Here is a 22,404-nt window from a genome sequence, read left to right as displayed (position 1 = left end):
ATAGAAAGTTGGTACCGGTATTCATCGAAACGACATACTGCACTATATATGGTTAATAAAATATCGAAACCAGACCCGAAGCTACTTTAGTTTATTGAGTAACCTTTCATGGTACAAGATTTGTTATGACTATTTTGGGTTGCAAAGAAAAACTAAAAACTAAGGCTTATTGGATCTTGAATAACTATATTCTTAAAACAAAAAGTGTAATCATCGTTATAAAGTGGTCGATGCTGATTTACTCAAAAATCAAAATATAATCTCCTTTTCAAGAAAAAAATGTAATCAATGAATGTCCCTATCTAATATAAATGTACTGTATTGAACTGACTCGGGGGTTGTTTAGGTGGCTTTTCAACGACTTTGGGGTATGGGGAATCTATGACATAACAAACATATGGCGGTTGGAAAACGGTCTATCCATTTCATTTTCACACCAGGTAAAGCAATATTCGTCATACATTCCGATAAAACCACGACCTGATCATTACAAGTTATACTTTCCGAGTATTCAATTTAAACAATAGTTGAACTCAAGTGACCCGGGAAGTTGTTGGCGGAATACTGAGAATTTAATCTTCAATACGTACACCCACCGACATGTGTTGCTATCACCCCCACATGTAAATGAATAGATCTTATGACGTCACCTGCTCGATGTACATATTAATATGTATATATATGTACTCTCCCTTCAATATTGCTATATGATATATGTACGATCAAGGTGAGAGGAGAACAGCTGCTTGACAGGAAAGATTCACGTGAATGTCAATGCCATATAACAGAGCGGCCAGATAGAGTTCACTATTCCGACGTCTAGGTCAGTGGAGAGTGTAACCCACAACAAAGACACATCGCACAGAGTGCATAAAACGCCATCATCCACGTAGTTAAGTTACAGCTGCAGCTACCAACATAAACCTATTTGGAATTACAATTTCGCCATCACATACCTCCATCATTTGATTGCATTTCATCTGTCAAGGGAGTTGATAACTGCGAAACTGGTTTACAGAAAGACACAGAGGAATAAATTGTGTTTGAAATATACATGGTAAGTGATGTTTAGATCATTTGAAATCTGCATCACCACATGTTACTGTGAATGTGATATTATATGGCGTTCACTTTTACCCATCACGACGGCTATTGTTAGGATATGGGTGTGTCGACAATGTTTGTTTTATTATACTGTTTACATGAATGTAATACTGTTTCTACCATTTTGTAGTTTTTCTCGGTGTCGGTTTTGGCAATGGTATATATTTTTTCAGGTGGATCATTTATAAACACATACTGTACAATACATCACACTCTTCAAAATTACAATATTACAAATTTTTTTCTCAATAAAATTGCCATAATATCAACCAGCACTGTAACCCACTTTTGATTCAGTACCTTGACACCAACATTAGATGTATGACTACCAGGACAGGTGTATCGGATAATGAGCAGTGACTAATTGAAAACGTGGACGGCATTATAAATAATTTAATGCAGCTACCGGTAACACATGGTTTAACCCTTCCGTTTTATTTCAGTGTCAATGAATTTGCTTTACTTCAACCGTACGATTCGTTCGCTCATCAAATATTTCAACTAGTCTCTCATTTATCAGTCAATCGTTCGTCTTGTTACATCATGTATACGAACATTCATATTAGATTCGCTCAACTCGACGTTTAGTGAAGGCTAGGGATACAGACAACACTAAATTAAGACATTAAGACAATCTACATTCAACTCTCAAGTTATAATAGCCGTATGTGATAAACGGTCGTTATTTAATGTACGAAATTCTGGTATTTTATAAAATTTTGTGGTCAAACCTTTCACCAATTTGTAACAGTTATGTGAGACCAGTTGTAATCGTTTTGTCTGGATGAGACGAGTCTGCTTGGTAAAGAATGGAGTCACCGGCGCATCCCTTTGTTAATCAGTCTGTGAGTGACTATGTCCCTATGAAATAGTATGGCGTCTAACAATATTAGTCGCTTAAATATCAATAGTTCAAAGATATAAACCTATTTCGCTGTAGTTTAACTTATCTTTAACGTTATTTTTATTTCACTATAAATCTTGGCAAATATACAAAATAATTTAACAGGAAACGCTGACTATTTGGAGACTTTTTTTCTGACCGAATACACTCGTGAATTGCGTGTGGGAGGAGAGTCAGGGTAAATCACGATGCAAGCCAAAAACAACAGTATGTTTGAAAGTAAGATACATTAAGTTAACTCTGAGAGTGCATGAAACAACTTGCATGTAAAAACTCGTTTGAATTTCGTGTCTTCCATAGATACTCGACGACTTTGTATCATTAGCTGTTGTCATGACAACAAATTGGTGTTCCAGTGGCGGCAGAAGTCAGTCATCATTATCATGTACGTGTAGCGGTGAACTGCCAAAATTCGACCTTCCACGACCACCTGGTTCAGGTACGGAGTAACAAATACCAACCACCTGTTGATCACTATTATTTCAATGTTAGATGTAATCTGATGAAATCTGATGAAATGTAAAAGTTAGAGTCACCTACGTGAAATCATGAGAGAGAGAGACCATGATAACTTTACATCTCCTCAGCTCGTCTGTTTTAAAATTAACGTAAGCAGGCGCCAGTCCGACGTGGTATTCAAGCTGTGCAAAAATCAAGTACACTGGCAAATACTTCCACCATAGTAGATTTCCTTTCAGACTTTGACAAAGTATTTTGTTTCCTAATAGGTGATACAATGATGATGAGTTGGAAAGCCTTTATAATCGCAGCGGCAATTCTAGCAGGAGCTGTAGTTATTACGTTAGTCGTTATTCTTATAATTATTATATATCGACGTTGTAAAAACAGCAAACAGTAAGTATATTAATAACTGACGTAATACCTATTTTAGAATCTATATAGGCCTACAAGTAGTTTGCTTTATAAATGAAACGCTGATATTTTTATATCGATATTTTGTTATCCATACATTATAATAATATATTTTTGATCGATAAAATGATAATCCCATGCAAAATTAACCTTGAAGTTTGTAGTCCGAATATAAACGTTTTACAGACTGGAGATTGTACATGTGACCTTATGATTGAGGTCTGTACGATATACATTCGGGTTGTAAACATTTTGTGATATATATGTATATGTACTCAATGCGGCAAACATTATCGTGTGTACTGTTTCGTCATAGTTTGGATGTACTAGTAAGTTGGACATCTTTAGAGTTGAAAAGAGCGACTACACTAGAAGTCACATTATCATTGTTTTGGAGTGTTTCCTAGCATGTTTCGTGGATGGTCACTGATCTATATTTTGTTTTATTACCAGGACGAAAGTGGTGAAACGATCACATCTGTACGCTGCTGGCAGTGATGATATATCCACGACCATTGCTACAAACCATACCGATGTCGACAATGGTATGAAGATGGATAACCCGATATTCAACCCTACAGATTCATCATTGTCTGATCAGGTAACAAATTGTACATTCGTATACATTTCGATCGAATCCATCTTTCAGTTTTTTAGTGTGGACGTAAAGTGACTTCGATGCGGATTAAAATGATCTGGACCAGTTTACTTCTAATTCGAACCGAATCAGATGAGGACATGGCTATTATATATACACCACAGGTATCATTATGTGACCCCAGTGTTGTTTGTCTAAGGTATATTAGACTAGACTTTAGTAAGTTACGACCTGGATAACTGATGATGTGAAGCAAGGCCTCTATCTTGTTCAATGGCATCCTCAGACAACCAACGGTAACATATCACCGACATGTTAATAGGGTTCTTCACGTTTTGTTAAACCACAGACAAGTAAAAAGCCTGTCGATCAGAATAGGCGAAATTTTATTAACGGGTATTATAACTTTTTGTCTTGCTAATCGAATTGCACTTTACATTTAACAATAAAGGGTTGTCAGCATTAACTACATTTTGTCCGACCGTTGATGTACTTTGTAGTAACATGCTGAGAATAAACAGTCACGTGATTAAATAGATGACGAACAGTATTATATTAAATGATCGTTATGTGCATCTGTGATCCCGACTAGACTTTCCAACAGTAAAACAGTTGTTTCGTTTATTGGTCATAGATTCTTGAAGGTTAAGGGTTATTAATGATAATTAGTTATGGGAGTGTAAAATTACAGCAGTTCACTCTGAATAGCTTCCATCCTTGCAGAAAATATCTTCATCAAAGCTGTTATTTAATAGCTTCATCTATTTAGTTTGCAATGAAAAATGGACTGGCATCTCCTTCTATGAAGTGAAGTGTTTGTAATACCATTTGCTGTGTGGGCCTATAACCTTACTGTACTGAAATCAATACATTGATTGGGACAGTTTTCAGAATGCTTCAATTGTATACGTATGCTCGCTTTCAGGAAAATACGTCATCATCAAAGAATGGCCGTGGTAGTGGTATGATGAACGATCTAGACACACCACACTTTCAAGGTAATGGCAAGAGTGACGGTGGAATCGTGGACAAGTCAGATAACAGACACCAATCGAAGAACTCCAGGACATTGAACGACTCGCAAAACAATGGCAATATACAGGAAGACTTTCCCCTGAATACAAACCCTTCAAGTTCTAGACAGGAAGACGTCGACAGCCTAGAAAGTGGATTTGCACATGCTGACAGTGGTATGCTGTGGAGGAAACAGAACTGGCAACTTGGGGTCAAAAACAGTGCCTTTTTGTAGACTGCAAGACTTCACAATCATTCTATGATCCACAAACAGTACACCAAAGTCAACATTTTTACCCAGTGCAATTCATGTGATTACAGTTGACTGTGCAAAGGGAGGGGGGGGTCGACTTTGTAGCAATATGGGGTGGGAGAGGACTATGTATCACACAACACAAAACTTGTGAGAAACTCTAATCAGAAATACTCCTCATAAACAGGTATAAAAACTTGACTCCCATCTCAAGAACTAACAGCATGTAGATGGTTACATGTAACATGACACAGATCATGAATTATCATCTACTTTGTGTGGTTCATACTGGATTAACTGGTTATACTTTAGTCAAGTATGAAAGAAAAGTTGTTTGAAATTTTAATCAAATGTGGTTTTCCATGCTATTTTATTTGTGCAATATCTTTTTATTTGAACATAAACGTTCAACTAGGCCGTAAGAATATTTACAAAAAATCCATACACTATAGCACAATCCTTGCTACAAAAGAACATATATATCTTTATTTCTGCCATTATTTGTACATTAAAAATATGCACACCTTAATATGTGCCTTCATTTCCAGAAACCCCAGCAGTATTTTCTAGATCTTCTAATTTTGAACAATGTGATTGATAGAGTACACATTTTGAATTTCATATATGACTTGTTTCATTGTGCAACTATGTGAATCATAAGTTTGTATCATAATTTTAATATATTTTCACCCTAAATAATTTGATATGTATATTTTCAAAATGCTGTGAACATATGTATTTTGGTTCTGAACTCACCTCAGCTTACTTCGAATGTTTACACCAAAAATAAACCACAGTATGAAAGTGAAATTACTTTAAAAAGTGAGTAATTTGGTGCATGTAATTTAGAGCTGTTGACAGAGGCAAGTCTTATCTTATCAGAAGTAAATTACACTGCCACCTGACATGGCGATAGATGAGGCATAGCTACAATTCTTCCCTCTTTATTCTCCAAAATGAATTGGTGCTAAAAGTTGGAAGATTGTGTTTCTACTAAAACTTTGAAGTCCAAAAAATACTTATGTTCACAGTACTAAGCTAGAATTAGTTTCCTGGTAATTTGAACAAGTCACTTCCTGAAATAGAAATTATTCTCCATACTCATATGGTCACAACATTCAGACCATGTCTTTCCTTGAAGTAACTGTTATACCTTGAGTAACTGAATTAACTAGATGTTATAAAACATATTATATCTTACAATGTGACCACAAGTCTTCACTTCAGATATCAATATGCATGTAAAATGTATGCAACAGTACAGAGGATTGCAACTCTCCTGACACTCGCCTGTTTTCTTCAAGACAAAATTTTCTACAAATCACTCGGTACAACCTGTAGAATTATACACCACTTAAAATGGATTTACAGTACTGTAAGATTGTGATCTGTTCAAAGATATTTTAAAAGTTGTTTACAGTACAATTCCAACCTAACCCTGGTTACATATATTAGCTAGTTTATAATACATACAAACAAAATAATTTTCTAATAAAGCTGTCTAAGTACTTCAATGTTTCAAGGAGACATTAATGTATTATATACTGTATTGCCTCTAAGGTATGTTGAGATTGTGCAACCTGACAAATCAAGTTTAGAATGTGTATGTGACAGGTGGTTGCTAACATGATTGTTTGTGTGGGTTTGGACAATTGAGTTATATTTACCTCTGCGAAGTCATTCTGACATATTGTGGATTTAGCCAAGAAAAGACACCAGTAGTTATTTGTATGACTGAGTCAAAGATAATTCTTATTTGTCTATGTATTGTTCTTCTCTCTGTAAGCATTATTTCTCAGGTTGCTATAAAGAATCCTTGGAGAATACACTGTATATACATACACAGAGACACAGAGACACAGAGATACATAGACAGAGACAAAAGAGAGACAGACACATATACACATACACATACACATAAATACACACATACATGGTACATACATACATACATACATACATACATACATACATACATACATACATACACATACACATAAATACACATACATGGTACATACATACATACATACATACATACATACATACATACATACATACATACACATACACACACACACATATACACACACACACACACACACACACACTACATACACAAATAAAATGATAATCAGATAATAAAAAAAAAATAAAAAAAATCACACATTAAGATAAAACTTGACTCCTTTTTCAAAGGTAGCTAAAGATACATGTTACAAAATGTCCACATTAATAATTTGTGGAATGTCATTGGTATTTAGAATATATCCAAACTTAGTACACACCATTACTAATGACAAGGTGATCAATAATACCATATATGGTTATTGATATGTATTTGAAAATCAAAGCATTACTAATGAATAGACTAATACTACATAATTAATACAAAGTATTATCATAGGCAGATCATCAAATTGAAAAAAATCAAATGTATTTAACGTTTTTCTACATTGAATGAATATGCCCTAAAGTTAGATAAATAATACATAAGTGGTTAAATCCTAATGTATTATCACTGTTGTAGTTACATTGCTCTATAAACAAGTCTTCATAGAATATACACATCCCCCAACAACAAATGCACATGAATTAAGGTACTCTAAAGATGATATTTCCAAATCTCAAAATCTGTTATTCCCACCATAGAGAGTACTTTACTTCTCTAGGTATTGGATGGTTTGATGGCAGTACCAATCTACCTTTTGACAGGCTAATTCCCACTTTGCAGAGTGTTTTTACTTCCTTGGTATTGGATCATGTAACTGATAATCAGCAATGGGAGTGAACGGAACAGAGTAACCAAAGGCTTGTGGCCCTACCACTTCTAGTGCCCTCTGTGTTCTCAATAATGGTGGTGATGCAATAGCCAGGACAGCAACACGGAGACCATACTTTACTTCATCCGTAGGTATTGGTTCACCAGAATCAAAGTCAACCACAGATATGAGGTCTGGTACAGTGGCAACAACCTACATTGACAGGAAGGAAAATACTTGTCAATAATAAGAAGTAAAGAACACCATTTAAACTGAAACTAAGTCTTATTTAATTTCTTTTAAAAGTCCCGGAGCAGAGACTAAAAGTTGGGTTTTCCATTATTCTAAAAACCCTAATTCAAACATGACTTTCGTTAACATGTAAAATATAAGTTGACATACCTTTGTATTGCCATCTGCATCTACCAGTGTTGCTATTAAGTTCTCATTTTGGAAATCAACCATCAATCTCTGATTAACATAGTCTCCAAATCCTTCTACTGTCAATTTGCCTCTATTAAATCCACCTTCAGTTGCTCTACTTACATCAGACATCTGTCCAAATGAGAAAAAAAATCTCTTAAACAAAAATTGTTTAGTTCACAGTATAATCTTAAACTGTTAACACTAATGATAGTTATCCTAAAGAAATTCAAATACCATACATCAATAATGTACTTACTTTTCCATTGAAGAGAAGTTTTCCATTTTCATGTTGTAGAATAGTTTGAATTGGGTTAGTTTTGTTTTTCCTGGCACACAGCACAGCGTGTCCAAGTCTATAAGCTCTGCTCAATGAATACCATACTGTCTTTGTGTCGATTTCCTCCTTAGTGAGTCCTAGTGTCAGTCCACCTTTACATCTGCATGTACAAGTTATAAGTCATGGTAATCAAAGAATTATTTCAAAGTTTTGGCAACTTGTGTGGGCTTAATTAAATCTTCAGAAGGGTCAAGTTGATTGAAAATGACAATTCTTTATTAAAATCATTAACATTACAGGCAACTGGTCTCAAGTTTTCGATATTCACTTCTACCCAATAAAAATGAATCTTTTCAAAAAGCTTCAAATTATACCAATTAAGTATATCATTTCTGTCTATGTATTTTCCCTTTTACTTTCTGCTGCAGAAGTTGAAGGATGGCGATATTTTGGTACTTGCTAACAATCACACAACAAAATTGGATTTTTAAGAATAATAAGCAGAGAAAAGATAGAATAACAATTAATATATACATTATGATTATTCTGGTAACTAAACATTGAAATCTCTTTAAAGACAGGGTTCGTTTTTTAAATTGTTCATTATATATAAAAGTCATGCAGTTCTGACATTAATTTATACTCATTACCCCATTTGGATAACAACTTGACGGAAGTGGTTTTCTACATCTTTTGGTGAATCTGATTGCAGAATGACAGCTCGTTTACCATTCTCATCTACTAAGCAGGTTGGAAAGAACTCCTTACCATACATAGCTGGTGAAAACATCTACAGAACAGAATCATACTGAAGATAAATAATTAATCGTAGCAAAATTTGCTAGCAGTTTTTATGTCTGCTTGTAAACAAAAGAAGAATAATTATCATAATTGTAGATTACAGTTTCATGCCATGAATTAAAAGGTTTAAATGTCAGTTTAGTTTTTATTTCTGACTTGACTGGCTCTCTCTTCCCTTGATTTTTAAAAGTAGGAATATAAACACAACACATACATTTGCTGTCACAACATGAAAACATCTTCTGTATAACACATACACAGACAGACAGACAGACAGACAGACAGACAGAGGCACAGACAGACAAACATATACTAGTAGACAGTAGTCACAGACTAAAAATCACAATACCTGTAACTCCGGAAATGCTCTTCCCATTCCATCAGCATCTACAACTGGAAGATCAAGTAGAGCAGCAACATACAACGGTTCTACAGAATTGAGACCTCCAACCTCAGCACTCATAAGACCAGATATCTTGCAATCACTTTGTCTGACAAGAGTTGCTGGATCAATGTCTTTATTTCTTCTTACTGGGTAGTTATCAACATACTTGACCCCTTTACCTTGTTTAATTTCAACACCATCTGAATCACAAAGTAAATGGGATAAATATTACATAAAGTTGATCAAAACTGCACATATACTAACTAAATGAAATGAAATGAACGATACACACAAAAGAGCTGTATAGTCAATGACACATAATTTATCAATGCATACTGTAATTTTAATACATAAATACATACAGAGAATTTTAGCAAATTTAATAACTTAAATACCTACACTTTCAGTATTCAAATTAGGAGGTCAAAGTTCATATAGGTCAAATTACATTGAACACATACCTTTGTTCTTAATGTCACCATTTTTAAAGCCATCTGTGGCTATATCCTGCAGACAGAACACTCCCTCCATTGTTTCTACACTATTGCAGAGTTTTTCTATAATTACTAGGGGTGCACCCATATACGCAATCATTACCACTTGGCCATCATCCTGTAGTCTTTGAGAGACAGAAATAGGAAAAAACAATAAAAACATAAATGTAAGACACATATGATGTGAAATATAGTTTTGAAGATGTCTTTGTTTATAAAAACAATACACAAATACACAAATATTGTAATATTGCACATCTAGTATATTATATATATATACCTATCTGGTGTAATAACTCGGACTTTCTTGCCAGCTCTTAATTGCAGTTGTGTTTTTATTTTTCCAACATGTGGATTTCCACCTCCTCCACATCCAAGAATCCCTCCTCCAACAGCAATACAGTCCAAATCATAACAAGACAACCACCATTCTCCTGTATCTTCATCTATATACGGTTCGTTTTCTTTGACACATTCCTCATCTTTTGGTTGAAGCTTGGAGGCACCTTTACATGTCACATTCTCTATTTTAAAAAAAGGGCCAATCGGGTTCACTGATTACATGAAAACTAATTCATTCTGTTTTTAAACTAGAAAAGCAACTTTTCTTATACTATGGCAATGGTCATGGTAACTTACAACTTCAGTTGGGTATATCTAACAAGTTTCAGAAATTCTATCTTTCAGAGAAAGTAATGATACTTTCAGAACCGTAAATGCTATTTTATTTCTTTTATTAAGATCTTGTAGAATGAGCCCGAAACAATATTATACTTCTCTTCTTTTCTTTATTCATAATTACCGGTAAATTGATTACCTTCCTTGCTAACTCCTGTAACAGTCTTCCCAATATTCTGTGTCTCCGATTGGTCAATACCACCAGATGTTGTGTTCATTTCCTGTGCCTTTGATTGGTCAATTGCACCAGGTACTGATTTACCATCTGTCAATTTCAATGATCCTACTGCTTTCACTTTGTATCTTACAGCATTACCAATCAAGTAGGTTACAGTTACTTCCTCAAGATCCATAATCTGTAGACAAATAACGCCAGGAGTGCATTAAAGGGAATGTCACTCCAGAAAAGGTATTTTCACAAACTGTGACTTCGGGAGAGTTTAACATTGCAAATACTGTGCGATGGCTGAGAAACATCAACTTGAAACCTTTGTCACAGTATTTGTCCAAGTCCAGCATTGTCTGAAGAGCGTTAGCCAGTATGCATATGTATTAGAGGAACAATAAATATTCATGACTATTGATCTAAGATAATAAAAACTTAAGAGTTGATAAATTGCTCATCGAATACATATGCATGTCTGTTGACTCCCATGAGGCAACACTGGACCATTACTTGGAAAATCACAGAATAAAGACTATGAAACAATGTGACCCTCCTCCAAGACCACTACACAGATTACGTAGTGTGCTGAGCTATAACATCAACAAACTACAAAATATGAATTTTTTAAGGTCAGAATCTGAATACCAGTATTCAGACTAAACCATTTTCTAACTTGGCAAAATGTGGTTCAGTACTTCATCAGAAACATGATAAAGCCCTTTGCTTATTGTATTTGCATTTAAATAACTGAATTTTCTTCACAAGTTTACAAAAAGATCTTAGAAAAACATAAAGATTGCAGTTACCATTCACGGAGGACAGTACAGTTTTCTAAACATTCTGACTATAGCTTTAGCTAATATACAAAAATATGATAACATGTTCTAAAAAAGTACACCAGATTTGGTACTGCTCTTACCTTGACTGTACTTTCATCTGCTCCTGCATTCACTGCATCCTGAATTGCTTTCTTCTTTGCCGTCTCTATCACTTGTTGTCTTCCTCTTTCTCTAGCTTCTTTCTTCTCTTCTTCTGTTGCATCTTCTGTAACCATGGTTTCCATGACTTCATCCATATTGACCACATCATCATACTGTCCACTGACCTGACTCAAAGCAGCTCCTACTGCATTTGCAACCTAGGATATATCAAAATACAAGCTAGGCTTAAACAAACTATACAAATATAGGGATGTAAGTCATTCCAGGCCAGCTAAAGGGAATAAGTTATTCCAGGTCAGCTAGGGGTATAGGTCATTCCAGGTCAGCTAGGGGTATAGGTCATTCCAGGCCAGCTGGGGGTATAGGTCATTCCAGGTCAGCTAGGGGTTTAGGTCATTCCAGGTCAGCTAGGGTATAGGTCATTCCAGGTCATCTAGGGGTATAGGTCATTCCAGTATGTGGCTGCTAATGTGTCCTGAAACTATCCTGGTTTATGACACCTATAGGAGGGTCCTTGAAACCTTTCTAAATGTATTCCATCTGTACATGAGTGTGTGTGTGTGTGTGTGTGTGTGACTTGGGGTCATATTCTGTAAGTGCCAAACTTTCCTACTTGACAAGGTGTCCTGGGAAAGTCTGTGAGGTAGGACAGACAACCCATGTGTTATTGGTAGTCCCCAGATAATTTGCTAAAACAACCAGTGTACCAGATGTCTGGAATGCATAGCTGCAAATACTTCACATAATCAACATTGCCATTCAACCCCTGGTCTGGTGGTGTGAACACAGCTAAAAGATTAAAGTGCACTCCTCATTTCACAAATGAAGTATTAGTCCTATATAGTCTACATCCAATATCGTTTGCAGTCCAAGAAAAGTAATACTTACACCATAATGTATTTTTTATTACTAATACTTACACCATAAAATGGCGGCTTGATAACCCTAGATGTTCCTTTCAATTTTCTCTCGTCATCAATTAAAATACTTCCACCACCAACAAGTATAACTGCTTCATCTTCTTCACTTATCTAAAACACAGTTAGAATATGTACATGTAACACAAGTAGAGAAATAAAATATTTGCACAGGAAAAATTTCCCTGGTTGGAAAACATTAATATAAATTTTGCAGATTCTGCCAAAAGCACTTTCCATTTTAAAGATATGTTAACTCCTTCACAGTGCTGTTGAAACTCAAATTTACATCAAAACAACTTATCAACATCATATCAGTAAATGACATTTGTTGAAGGATTCTGAGTTAGAAAATTTATGACACTTTATTTAAAAGAAACATTGCCCCCCTACACGACACACACACACACACACACACACACACACACACACACACACACACACATCTGCCTAGGTTGTCATTAAACAGCAATTTTGTGTTGACAATACATCAGGATTATACATGACAGAAGTATGTAATATATAAAGTTTGTATCATAGATTAATTTACTATAACTCACTTTAACTTGATCAATGGCACATTCCACCATTTTATGTATTTCATCTATTGCCGACTTTACCATCTCCTCATCTAGGTGGTCCACTCTGGTAGGGTCCCCTAAGTTTATGAGTCCAGCAGCCACAGCAATATCTGTTGCAGTCAATACTTTGTTGCCAGTAGTTTCACCAAACACTAGACTTTCTGTTGTTAGTTTATAACCACAACTAAGGGGACCAACTTGAATTCCACTCTACAACAGGCAAAAAGAAAGATGAACAAATAGTAGTGTAATCTGGTGTGATTTTGAAGAAAGTTGGGAGTCTTTCATTGTAAATAATACATCATAGGAGTTGAGTCCAGAGACATGATTGAGGGGTTGTCGGTGGCTGAGTGGTTAAACCACTTGCCTCTTACCACTGTGGTCGGGGTTTGATTAAATTTACCACGCTGTAAGTAAGAAGAGTGTCGTTCAGTTTGATTCTACCGAACAATGTAGGTTTTCCCTGAGTACTCCGGTTTCCTCCTGCATTAACACTGAACCCATGAGGGATGGCCCTCACTGGACTTCTTGGGAGAGAAGTGTTTATATGCTCAAAGAACTATCCAACATAAATAAAGATTATTAAAGATTAAAGATTATTAAAGAATTATCACATGGGGATAATATGAGAAGTAACTAACATGTCATGCTAAGATAAAATTTAATTTAAAAAAAATTCAAACTGTATAATTTTTTGGCTGTATGAAAATTACTTCCACCATGAAAACCTACATTTGCATAAATATTGTAAACTTACTTCCTTATCATCTCCTTGTAAACTTACTTCCTTATCATCTCCTTGTAAACTTACTCCCTTATCATCTCCTTGTAAACTTACTCCCCTATCATCTCCTTACAAACTTACTCCCTTATCATCTCCTTGTAAACTTACTCCCTTATCATCTCCTTGTAAACTTACTCCCTTATCATCTCCTTGTAAACTTACTCCCTTATCATCTCCTTGTAAACTTACTCCCTTATCATCTCCTTGTAAACTTACTCCCTTATCATCTCCTTGTAAACTTACTCCCTTATCATCTCCTTGTAAACTTACTCCCTTATCATCTCCTTGTAAACCTACTTTCTTATCATCTCCTTGTAAACTTACTCCCTTATCATCTCCTTGTAAACTTACTTCCTTATCATCTCCTTGTACACCTACTTTCTTATCATCTCCTTGTAAACTTACTCCCTTATCATCTCCTTGTAAACTTACTCCCTTATCATCTCCTTGTAAACTTACTTCCTTATTATCTCCTTGTAAACTTACTTCCTTATCATCTCCTTGTAAACTTACTTCCTTATCATCTCCTTGTAAACTTACTCCCTTATCATCTCCTTGTAAACTTACTTCCTTATTATCTCGTTGTAAACTTACTTCCTTATCATCTCCTTGTAAACTTACTTCCTTATCATCTCCTTGTAAACTTACTTCTTTATCATCTCCCTGTGAACTTACTCCCTTATCATCTCCTTGTAAACTTACTTCCTTATCATCTCCCTGTGAACTTACTCCCTTATCAGCTCCTTGTAAACTTACTTCCTTATCATCTCCTTGTAAACTTACTTCTTTATCATCTCCCTGTGAACTTACTCCCTTATCATCTCCTTGTAAACTTACTTCCTTATCATCTCCCTGTGAACTTACTCCCTTATCATCTCCTTGTAAACTTACTTCCTTATCATCTCCTTGTAAACTTACTTCTTTATCATCTCCCTGTGAACTTACTCCCTTATCATCTCCTTGTAAACTTACTTCCTTATCATCTCCTTGTAAACTTACTCCCTTATCATCTCCTTGTGAACTTACTTCCTTATCAGCTCCTTGTAAACTTACTCCCTTATCATCTCCTTGTAAACTTACTTCCTTACCATCTCCTTGTAAACTTACATCCTTATCATCTCCCTGTGAACTTACTCCCTTATCATCTCCTTGTAAACTTACTCCCTTATCATCTCCCTGTGAACTTACTCCCTTATCATCTCCTTGTAAACCTACTTTCTTATCATCTCCTTGTAAACTTTCTTCCTTATCATCTCCTTGTAAACTTACATCCTTATCATCTCCCTGTGAACTTACTCCCTTATCATCTCCTTGTAAACTTACTCCCTTATCATCTCCCTGTGAACTTACTCCCTTATCATCTCCTTGTAAACCTACTTTCTTATCATCTCCTTGTAAACTTACTCCCTTATCATCTCCCTGTGAACTTACTCCCTTATCATCTCTTTGTAAACTTACTCCCCTATCATCTCCTTGTAAACTTACTCCCTTATCATCTCCCTGTGAACTTACTCCCTTATCATCTCCCTGTGAACTTACTCCCTTATCATCTCCTTGTAAACTTACTTCCTTATTATCTCCTTGTAAACTTACTTCCTTATCATCTCCTTGTAAACTTACTCCCTTATCATCTCCTTGTAAACTTACTTCTTTATCATCTCCTTGTAAACTTACTCCCTTATCATCTCCTTGTAAACTTACTCCCTTATCATCTCCTTGTAAACTTACTCCCTTATCATCTCCTTGTAAACTTACTCCCTTATCATCTCCTTGTAAACTTACTCCCTTATCATCTCCCTGTGAACTTACTCCCTTATCATCTCCCTGTGAACTTACTCCCTTATCATCTCCTTGTAAACTTACTTTCTTATCATCTCCTTGTAAACTTACTCCCTTATCATCTCCCTGTGAACTTACTCCCTTATCATCTCCCTGTGAACTTACTCCCTTATCATCTCCTTGTAAACTTATTCCCTTATCATCTCCTTGTAAACTTACTCCCTTATCATCTCCTTGTAAACTTACTCCCTTATCATCTCCCTGTGAACTTACTCCCTTATCATCTCCCTGTGAACTTACTCCCTTATCATCTCCTTGTAAACTTACTCCCTTATCATCTCCCTGTGAACTTACTCCCTTATCATCTCCCTGTGAACTTACTCCCTTATCATCTCCTTGTAAACTTACTCCCTTATCATCTCCTTGTAAACTTACTCCCTTATCATCTCCCTGTGAACTTACTCCCTTATCATCTCCCTGTGAACTTACTCCCTTATCATCTCCCTGTGAACTTACTTCCTTACCATCTCCTTGTGAACTTACTCCCTTATCATCTCCTTGTAAACTTACTTCCTTATCATCTCCTTGTAAACTTACTCCCTTATCATCTCCCTGTGAACTTACTCCCTTATCATCTCCCTGTGAACTTACTTCCTTACCATCTCCTTGTGAACTTACTCCCTTATCATCTCCTTGTAAACTTACCACTTCTTCTGCTGTACTTTGTCTACAGACATGTGATCCTCCACCAAGACCAATACTCAAAACATCTGGCATCCTGAAGTTTGTACGAACATTGCCAACCTGATAGGAAACACAGCAAAATTATTATCATCATATTCTCGCTATCTGCAATACAATTCTATGCATCGCTAAGGAGTCAAATGGAACGAAAAAATGAAAGTATGATGTTGAGTACTTCCTATACTCTAAAATACAGTAGTTGTTGGAACTCCATACGTTGTAATTGTGGTTAGTGTTGTGTGAGTGCTGTCAATGACTGCTTTACTGTAAAATACAGTAGTTGTTGGAACTCTACACATTGTAATTGTGGTTAGTGGGATGCGAGTGCTGTCAATGACTGCTTTACAGTCTAATTAAAGATGGAAAAGAAATAAATGTAACACCCAAAAAGAAATCGTGAAGTGTACACTACATCAGATTTTAATCAGATTAGTCTATCTGAAAAGCTTCACTCAAGAGAAAAGATTATAGTTTGGCCATTGGGGGCGCTATTCACAATAAGATTTTCAATATTGGATACGAGGACCAAAACTGTTGACAACATTTTCAAAATCGTTCTTTCTCATAGTTTCATGTCAATGCTATTTTTAGCAAGATTACATGTGTGCTTTTCTTCCATATTGATAATGTAATTCATAGCAACTCATGAGTTCTTTGCACACATTTCTGTTGACTACTGTTTGTCCTGCCATGTGTTATAATTTTTCCTACCCTGGGGTGACTTTGCACAGTGCTTCTCTGGCTGCACAAAATGCAAAACCAGAATATAGTATACTGGATCAACAGAATCTTACCTCTACATGGGTTGAAGCTTGTCTAGGGAATCCATCTTTTAGACTCCCTACATCAGTAGTAGTTCCACCGATGTCAATGACAATAGCATCCTTAACTCCAGACAAATGTGCAGCTCCTCGCATACTGTTGGTAGGGCCTGATGAGAATGTATGTACTGGAAGATCTAATGTTTGTTGAGCACTGAAATCAAACCAAATGTATCTGAATACTTGTCACTGCCATGGTTTTCACATACTCCGTAGCAAGTTACCTGAAAGATCCATTGTTGTTTCCACTTTTATATGCAATATGTTCCAAAGAGTAGAGAGTAACGAGTGGTTAGAGAAATGAAGCAATGACTGGATATTTCAGACTACCTAGCAACCAACATACACACCTTGGCAATCAGCAGTGACTTACCAAGGTTTGTTGTTTATTTTTTTAAAATAAAAAATATATTAAAAGTTACTGCTACTGCTAAACTATTAAACTTGGGGAATATAAGAGGAGAAAAAGAAGAATTTCCAAATAAACTATAGAAGAAAACAAATTATCATTAAAAACAAATCAAATTGTCCCTGGGATTTCTTTAGCATAGCAGGTATAGATAACAACAGATAAACAAAACACCAATGGCATTGTAGCACAACTGTTGGGAGTAAACTTTAATTTTCTATTATGATTATGTGGTCTTGACACTAGGCATATTTGCATACATTTTTTGAAGATTTATTCCCATGCCTACCCATCAATGGTGTTATATCTCTAATATTTTGACCAAAAAGCCACATATTTATATCACATTTGCATATCATGTCATGCACAATCCTTTGTGTATATACACCTATCAACATTTTTTTAAAACCAAAATCACATTTTTTGACCCAAAACACAGACCTATGGTGCAATCATTTTGATTTGAACAATTTCCCCACTAGATACCCAAAGTAACATCAATATCAAAGCAATTGGTTAAGCGGTTTTTGACTTTAAGTTGTTTACACACACAGAGAGACGGACAGACACTTCTCCATGCCTATAGCACGACTGAACTTCTCAGTTCAGCTGTGCTAAAACAGCCCCTACCTCAATACTGTGCCATCATTTTGGGTTAGATACAAGGGACAGTTCAATCCTAGAGTCTTCAAAGCATTCTCAAAAGCACTGATGGTTTTTATGCAAAGTGGCTTCAAACTTTCATTAAGTATGGCTGCATTCTCTCTTTCTAATAAACCAAGTTCACCAACTTTATGGGACAAGGTGAAACTGATGTCTGGGTATTCTTTGTTAAGAATTTCAGCAACCTGTGAATGTGGAAAAAATAGAATTTGAACCAGATACAAAGATTACTCCAATGCATATAACTGGGTACTATCAAATAAACAGTCAGAAATTGATAATGATTTAATAAATTGTTATAAATAAAATGATGATAGAAATCCACAGACTGCAACAGTTCATAATTAAAACTAACAGATATTATCTTCTTTTATACATCATACAATTTTTATGTACATTGTACTTCAATTTTTTTAAAAAGTAACTTGAACTTTACAATAGATTGACATACCTGAAGTTCTTGAGCAGGATTGACTGGAGAAAAGATACCACTAACAACCACATTACTGACACCTTTGCTTTTGATTTGGTTTATACATTGTCGGACTTGATCTTCATCAACAGATGTGCTTTCCCTTCCATCAAACTGATAACCACCTTGCAGGAAATGGGTAGACTCACAAATTGCCTGTCAAATTGGATGTTTAAATTGATGTCACATTATAAATACATAATTAGTATATCTTGGAAACGCTGTCAGTTTCTTTTAGCTGACTTGAGGAAGAATAAAATGTGATGTTTACATTACATTGATTGATCTAAAAGTTATAGAATAGAATTAATGTACAATGTAAAATGTATTAAATATGAAATACAGAAAACTGGGTTTAAAAAAAAAATGTCAAATTTACATTCTATACGTTGAAACTGACATCAACTTAAAAAGACAAAATAAAACTGTTCTTCCAATCTGTAATGGATGTACATCTGATAGGAAGAAATAAACAACACAGAGACTGTTTGGAAAGCCATGGAAAACCTGAACTGGACATTCACACAGAAAAAAAAAAATAAAATAAAATAAAAAATCTAACTACCCCACCTATTCTAAAATTGAGCATAATCGGAATCACATCATATATTTTATTAGGCCTTATAAAGATTCCTACAAAATACAAACAAGTCTGTAATCATTTATTTCATCCTTACCTCATTTAATTGTTCAGATATGCCATGGTATACCTACCTCATACATCATTCAGATATGCAATGGTATAACTACCTCATACATCATTCAGATATTCTATGGTATATCCTGATACATCATTCAGATATGCCATGGTATATCTACCTGATACATCATTCAGATATTCTATGGTATACCTACCTGATACATCATTCAGATATGCCATGGTATATCTACCTGATACATTATTCAGATATGCCATGGTATATCTACCTGATACATCATTCAGATATTCTATGGTATACCTACATGATACATCATTCAGATATGCCATGGTATACCTACCTGATACATCATTCAGATTGCCATGGTAACCTACCTGAATCAGATCTTCAGGAAAGTCACAAAATGGTGGCAGAGATGTTGATGCCGGTCCACACAATCTCAAAACTGAAACTTTCGCAAGATTTCTTCTTTGGATTACAGCATTCACAAAATGTGTAGTGCCAATGTTGACCCTTGACACATCACCTTGGAAACCTGAGGGTGCGAAGGAAAAAATCCATATATGATCAGGAAGAAAAAACAATTCGTGAATATAGCCAGAATACAAGGACTACTACTATATGTGCAAGTCTTTCGAGGTCGCCATATTACAAATGTATGTATATCAAAAACTATCCGTATCCAAGTTTTACTTCCTTGAATTGTATTGTGCTTTCATAAAAAGATAATATGTCACGTGCCTTATAAATTGCTCATTTTGTAGAGTCTCTCCCATGCCTATTCACGTGCCGGTAATAGAAAACAGGCCCTCGGTCGCTGTGCCCTACTATAGTACTACCCTACTTACTATACTTTATACCTTGAACTTTCGATGCATCTCTGAGTGCGTTGGCAATAGCTGTCGACACACCACTGGTGACGTCTTCTGTAGTTGGGGTTTTGGATGAACTCACAACATCACCACCTCTCAACACGACAGCATCAGTATTTGTGCCACCCACATCAACACCTATACAACACGAACAACATTCTCGGCCGTGTTCCGCCATTCTTGATCACTGAATTGCTGGTGGGGTTCTCATATATAGTGGTCTTAGCTTCTGTATTGTATGTCTTAGATGAAGGGCGCCACTAACGGTTTCGCTGGGAACAATTTGTAGTCCTCCTAATACATAGTACACGCAGACGTCCATATGCGGCCCAAAATGAACCACTGTTTTCAATGCCTACGCTACACGACCGGTCGTACGACCAAATTTCGGTCGTGGATGTTTAGTATCATATAATACACAGGGCTATAGTAATAAATACCCGGATGTTCGTTTGACCTCGGACAATAAACAATAAATTTATTCTATCTTCTCCACGACCGGTCGTATGGTCGTGGCATGTATTTTTTCCAATGAATTTTCTCCACGACCGGTCGTATGGTCGTGGCATGTATTTTTTCCAATGAATTTTCTCCACGACCGGTCGTATGGTCGTGGTATGTATTTTTTCACCATCTTTTCTCCACGACCGGTCGTATGGTCGTGGCATGTATTTTTTCACCATCTTTTCTCCACGACCGGTCGTATGGTCGTGGCATGTATTTTTTCCAATGACTTTTCTCCACGACCGGTCGTATGGTCGTGGCATGTGTTTTTTCACCATCTTTTCTCCACGACCGGTCGTATGGTCGTGGCATGTATTTTTTCCAATGACTTTTCTCCACGACCGGTCGTATGGTCGTGGCATGTATTTTTTCACCATCTTTTCTCCACGACCGGTCGTATGTTCGTGGCATGTATTTTTTCCAATGAATTTTCTCCACGACCGGTCGTATGGTCGTGGCATGTATTTTTTCCAATGTCTTTTCTCCACGACCGGTCGTATGGTCGTGGCATGTATTTTTTCACTGTCTTTTCTCCACGACCGGTCGTATGGTCGTGGTATGTATTTTTTCCAATGAGTTTTCTCTACGACCGGTCGTATGGTCGTGGCATGTATTGTTTCACTGTCTTTTCTCCACGACCGGTCGTATGGTCGTGGTATGTATTTCTTTACTGTCTTTTTTCCACGACCATGGGACAGTGATGAAGAAATATTTTTGCACTCTTTCCCCCACGACCTTTGTACGATCGTAGCCCCCATTTTTAAATACCATTTTTGAATACGTGATGTGGTTTTTCACGATTCCTTTTAATATGCAAATATTTGTGTATCTTAAAATGTCAGTTTGAACTTAATTTGCCTTTGATCTAATTTATATTTTTGATTCTGTATACGTCCACGATGAGATGACATGACGCTTCTAAAATGTTAAGTATACTGCAGCAAGGTGCGGAATTGTGTATTAGCCAGTTTAGAAAGTTTAGCTAGAAGTTTAGAAAGATAAATTAGAAGTGTCTAAATCTAAATCTAAAGTTTTTAAGTTAGAAATTAGAAAGCTAAGTTAACCATTATGATCTTACTCTAAATCTAAAACTTTATAAACTATCCACTATATATACGATCTAAATATCGTTCTACAGACGATCTAAATATCGTTATCTAAACTTTATAAACCATCCACTATTTAGACGATCTATATCGTTCTACATTTTATATCTAGACGATCTAAATATCGTTATCTAAACTCTATTTAGACGATCTATATCGTTCTACATTTTATATTTAGACGATATAAATATCGTTATCTAAACTTTATAAACCATCCACTATTTAAACGATCTAAATATCGTTCTACATTTTATATTTATACGATACAAATATCGTTATCTAAACTTTTATAAAGTATCCACTATTTATACGATCTGAATATCGCTCTACATTTTATATTTAGACGATCTAAATATCGCTCTACATTTTACATATAGACGATCTAAATATCGTTCTACATTTTATATTTAGACGATC

At 35.7% G+C, this 22,404-nt stretch overlaps 2 protein-coding genes across 2 annotated transcripts; one reads left to right on the top strand and one right to left on the bottom strand.

Moving 5' to 3' along the window:
* Positions 1-688: 688 nt before the first annotated feature.
* Positions 689-6,478, top strand: LOC144451310 (uncharacterized). Its single transcript, XM_078142117.1, has 5 exons — positions 689-1,057; positions 2,309-2,447; positions 2,737-2,863; positions 3,335-3,482; positions 4,405-6,478. Exons 1-5 carry the CDS (start codon positions 1,055-1,057, stop codon positions 4,726-4,728), a joined length of 741 nt encoding a protein of 246 aa, XP_077998243.1. The 5' UTR covers positions 689-1,054; the 3' UTR covers positions 4,729-6,478.
* Positions 6,479-7,202: 724 nt separating this feature from the next.
* Positions 7,203-20,555, bottom strand: LOC144446032 (uncharacterized). The gene is made up of 17 exons (XM_078135705.1): positions 20,366-20,555; positions 19,880-20,040; positions 18,826-19,002; positions 18,342-18,559; positions 17,276-17,456; positions 16,443-16,541; positions 13,154-13,384; positions 12,597-12,707; positions 11,655-11,873; positions 10,709-10,925; positions 10,172-10,415; positions 9,859-10,016; positions 9,362-9,597; positions 8,862-9,001; positions 8,191-8,371; positions 7,911-8,063; positions 7,203-7,721 (listed from the first exon to the last, which is right to left on the bottom strand). The coding sequence occupies exons 1-17, from the start codon at positions 20,553-20,555 to the stop codon at positions 7,488-7,490; spliced, it is 3,150 nt and encodes a 1,049-aa protein (XP_077991831.1). The 3' UTR covers positions 7,203-7,487.
* Between the last annotated feature and the right edge of the window lie 1,849 nt (positions 20,556-22,404).

This window comes from Glandiceps talaboti, chromosome 2 (assembly GCF_964340395.1).
Source record: "Glandiceps talaboti chromosome 2, keGlaTala1.1, whole genome shotgun sequence".
NCBI classification, from domain to species: domain Eukaryota; kingdom Metazoa; phylum Hemichordata; class Enteropneusta; family Spengelidae; genus Glandiceps; species Glandiceps talaboti.
This window is presented reverse-complemented; position numbering and strand designations above follow the sequence as displayed.

Bases quoted from the DNA above. Each gene is read 5' to 3' on its own strand.
- LOC144451310 (XM_078142117.1), top strand. The intron at 2,864-3,334 runs GTAAGTATATTA...TTTTATTACCAG, and splicing joins CGTTGTAAAAACAGCAAACA to GACGAAAGTGGTGAAACGAT. The intron at 3,483-4,404 runs GTAACAAATTGT...GCTCGCTTTCAG, and splicing joins ATTCATCATTGTCTGATCAG to GAAAATACGTCATCATCAAA.
- LOC144446032 (XM_078135705.1), bottom strand. From the start codon at position 20,555: ATGGCGGAACACGGCCGAGAATGTTGTTCGTGTTGTATAGGTGTTGAT. The intron at 16,542-17,275 runs GTAAGATTCTGT...GTTTCCTATCAG, and splicing joins AAGCTTCAACCCATGTAGAG to GTTGGCAATGTTCGTACAAA. The intron at 9,598-9,858 runs GTATGTGTTCAA...TTTGTGATTCAG, and splicing joins TGGTGACATTAAGAACAAAG to ATGGTGTTGAAATTAAACAA.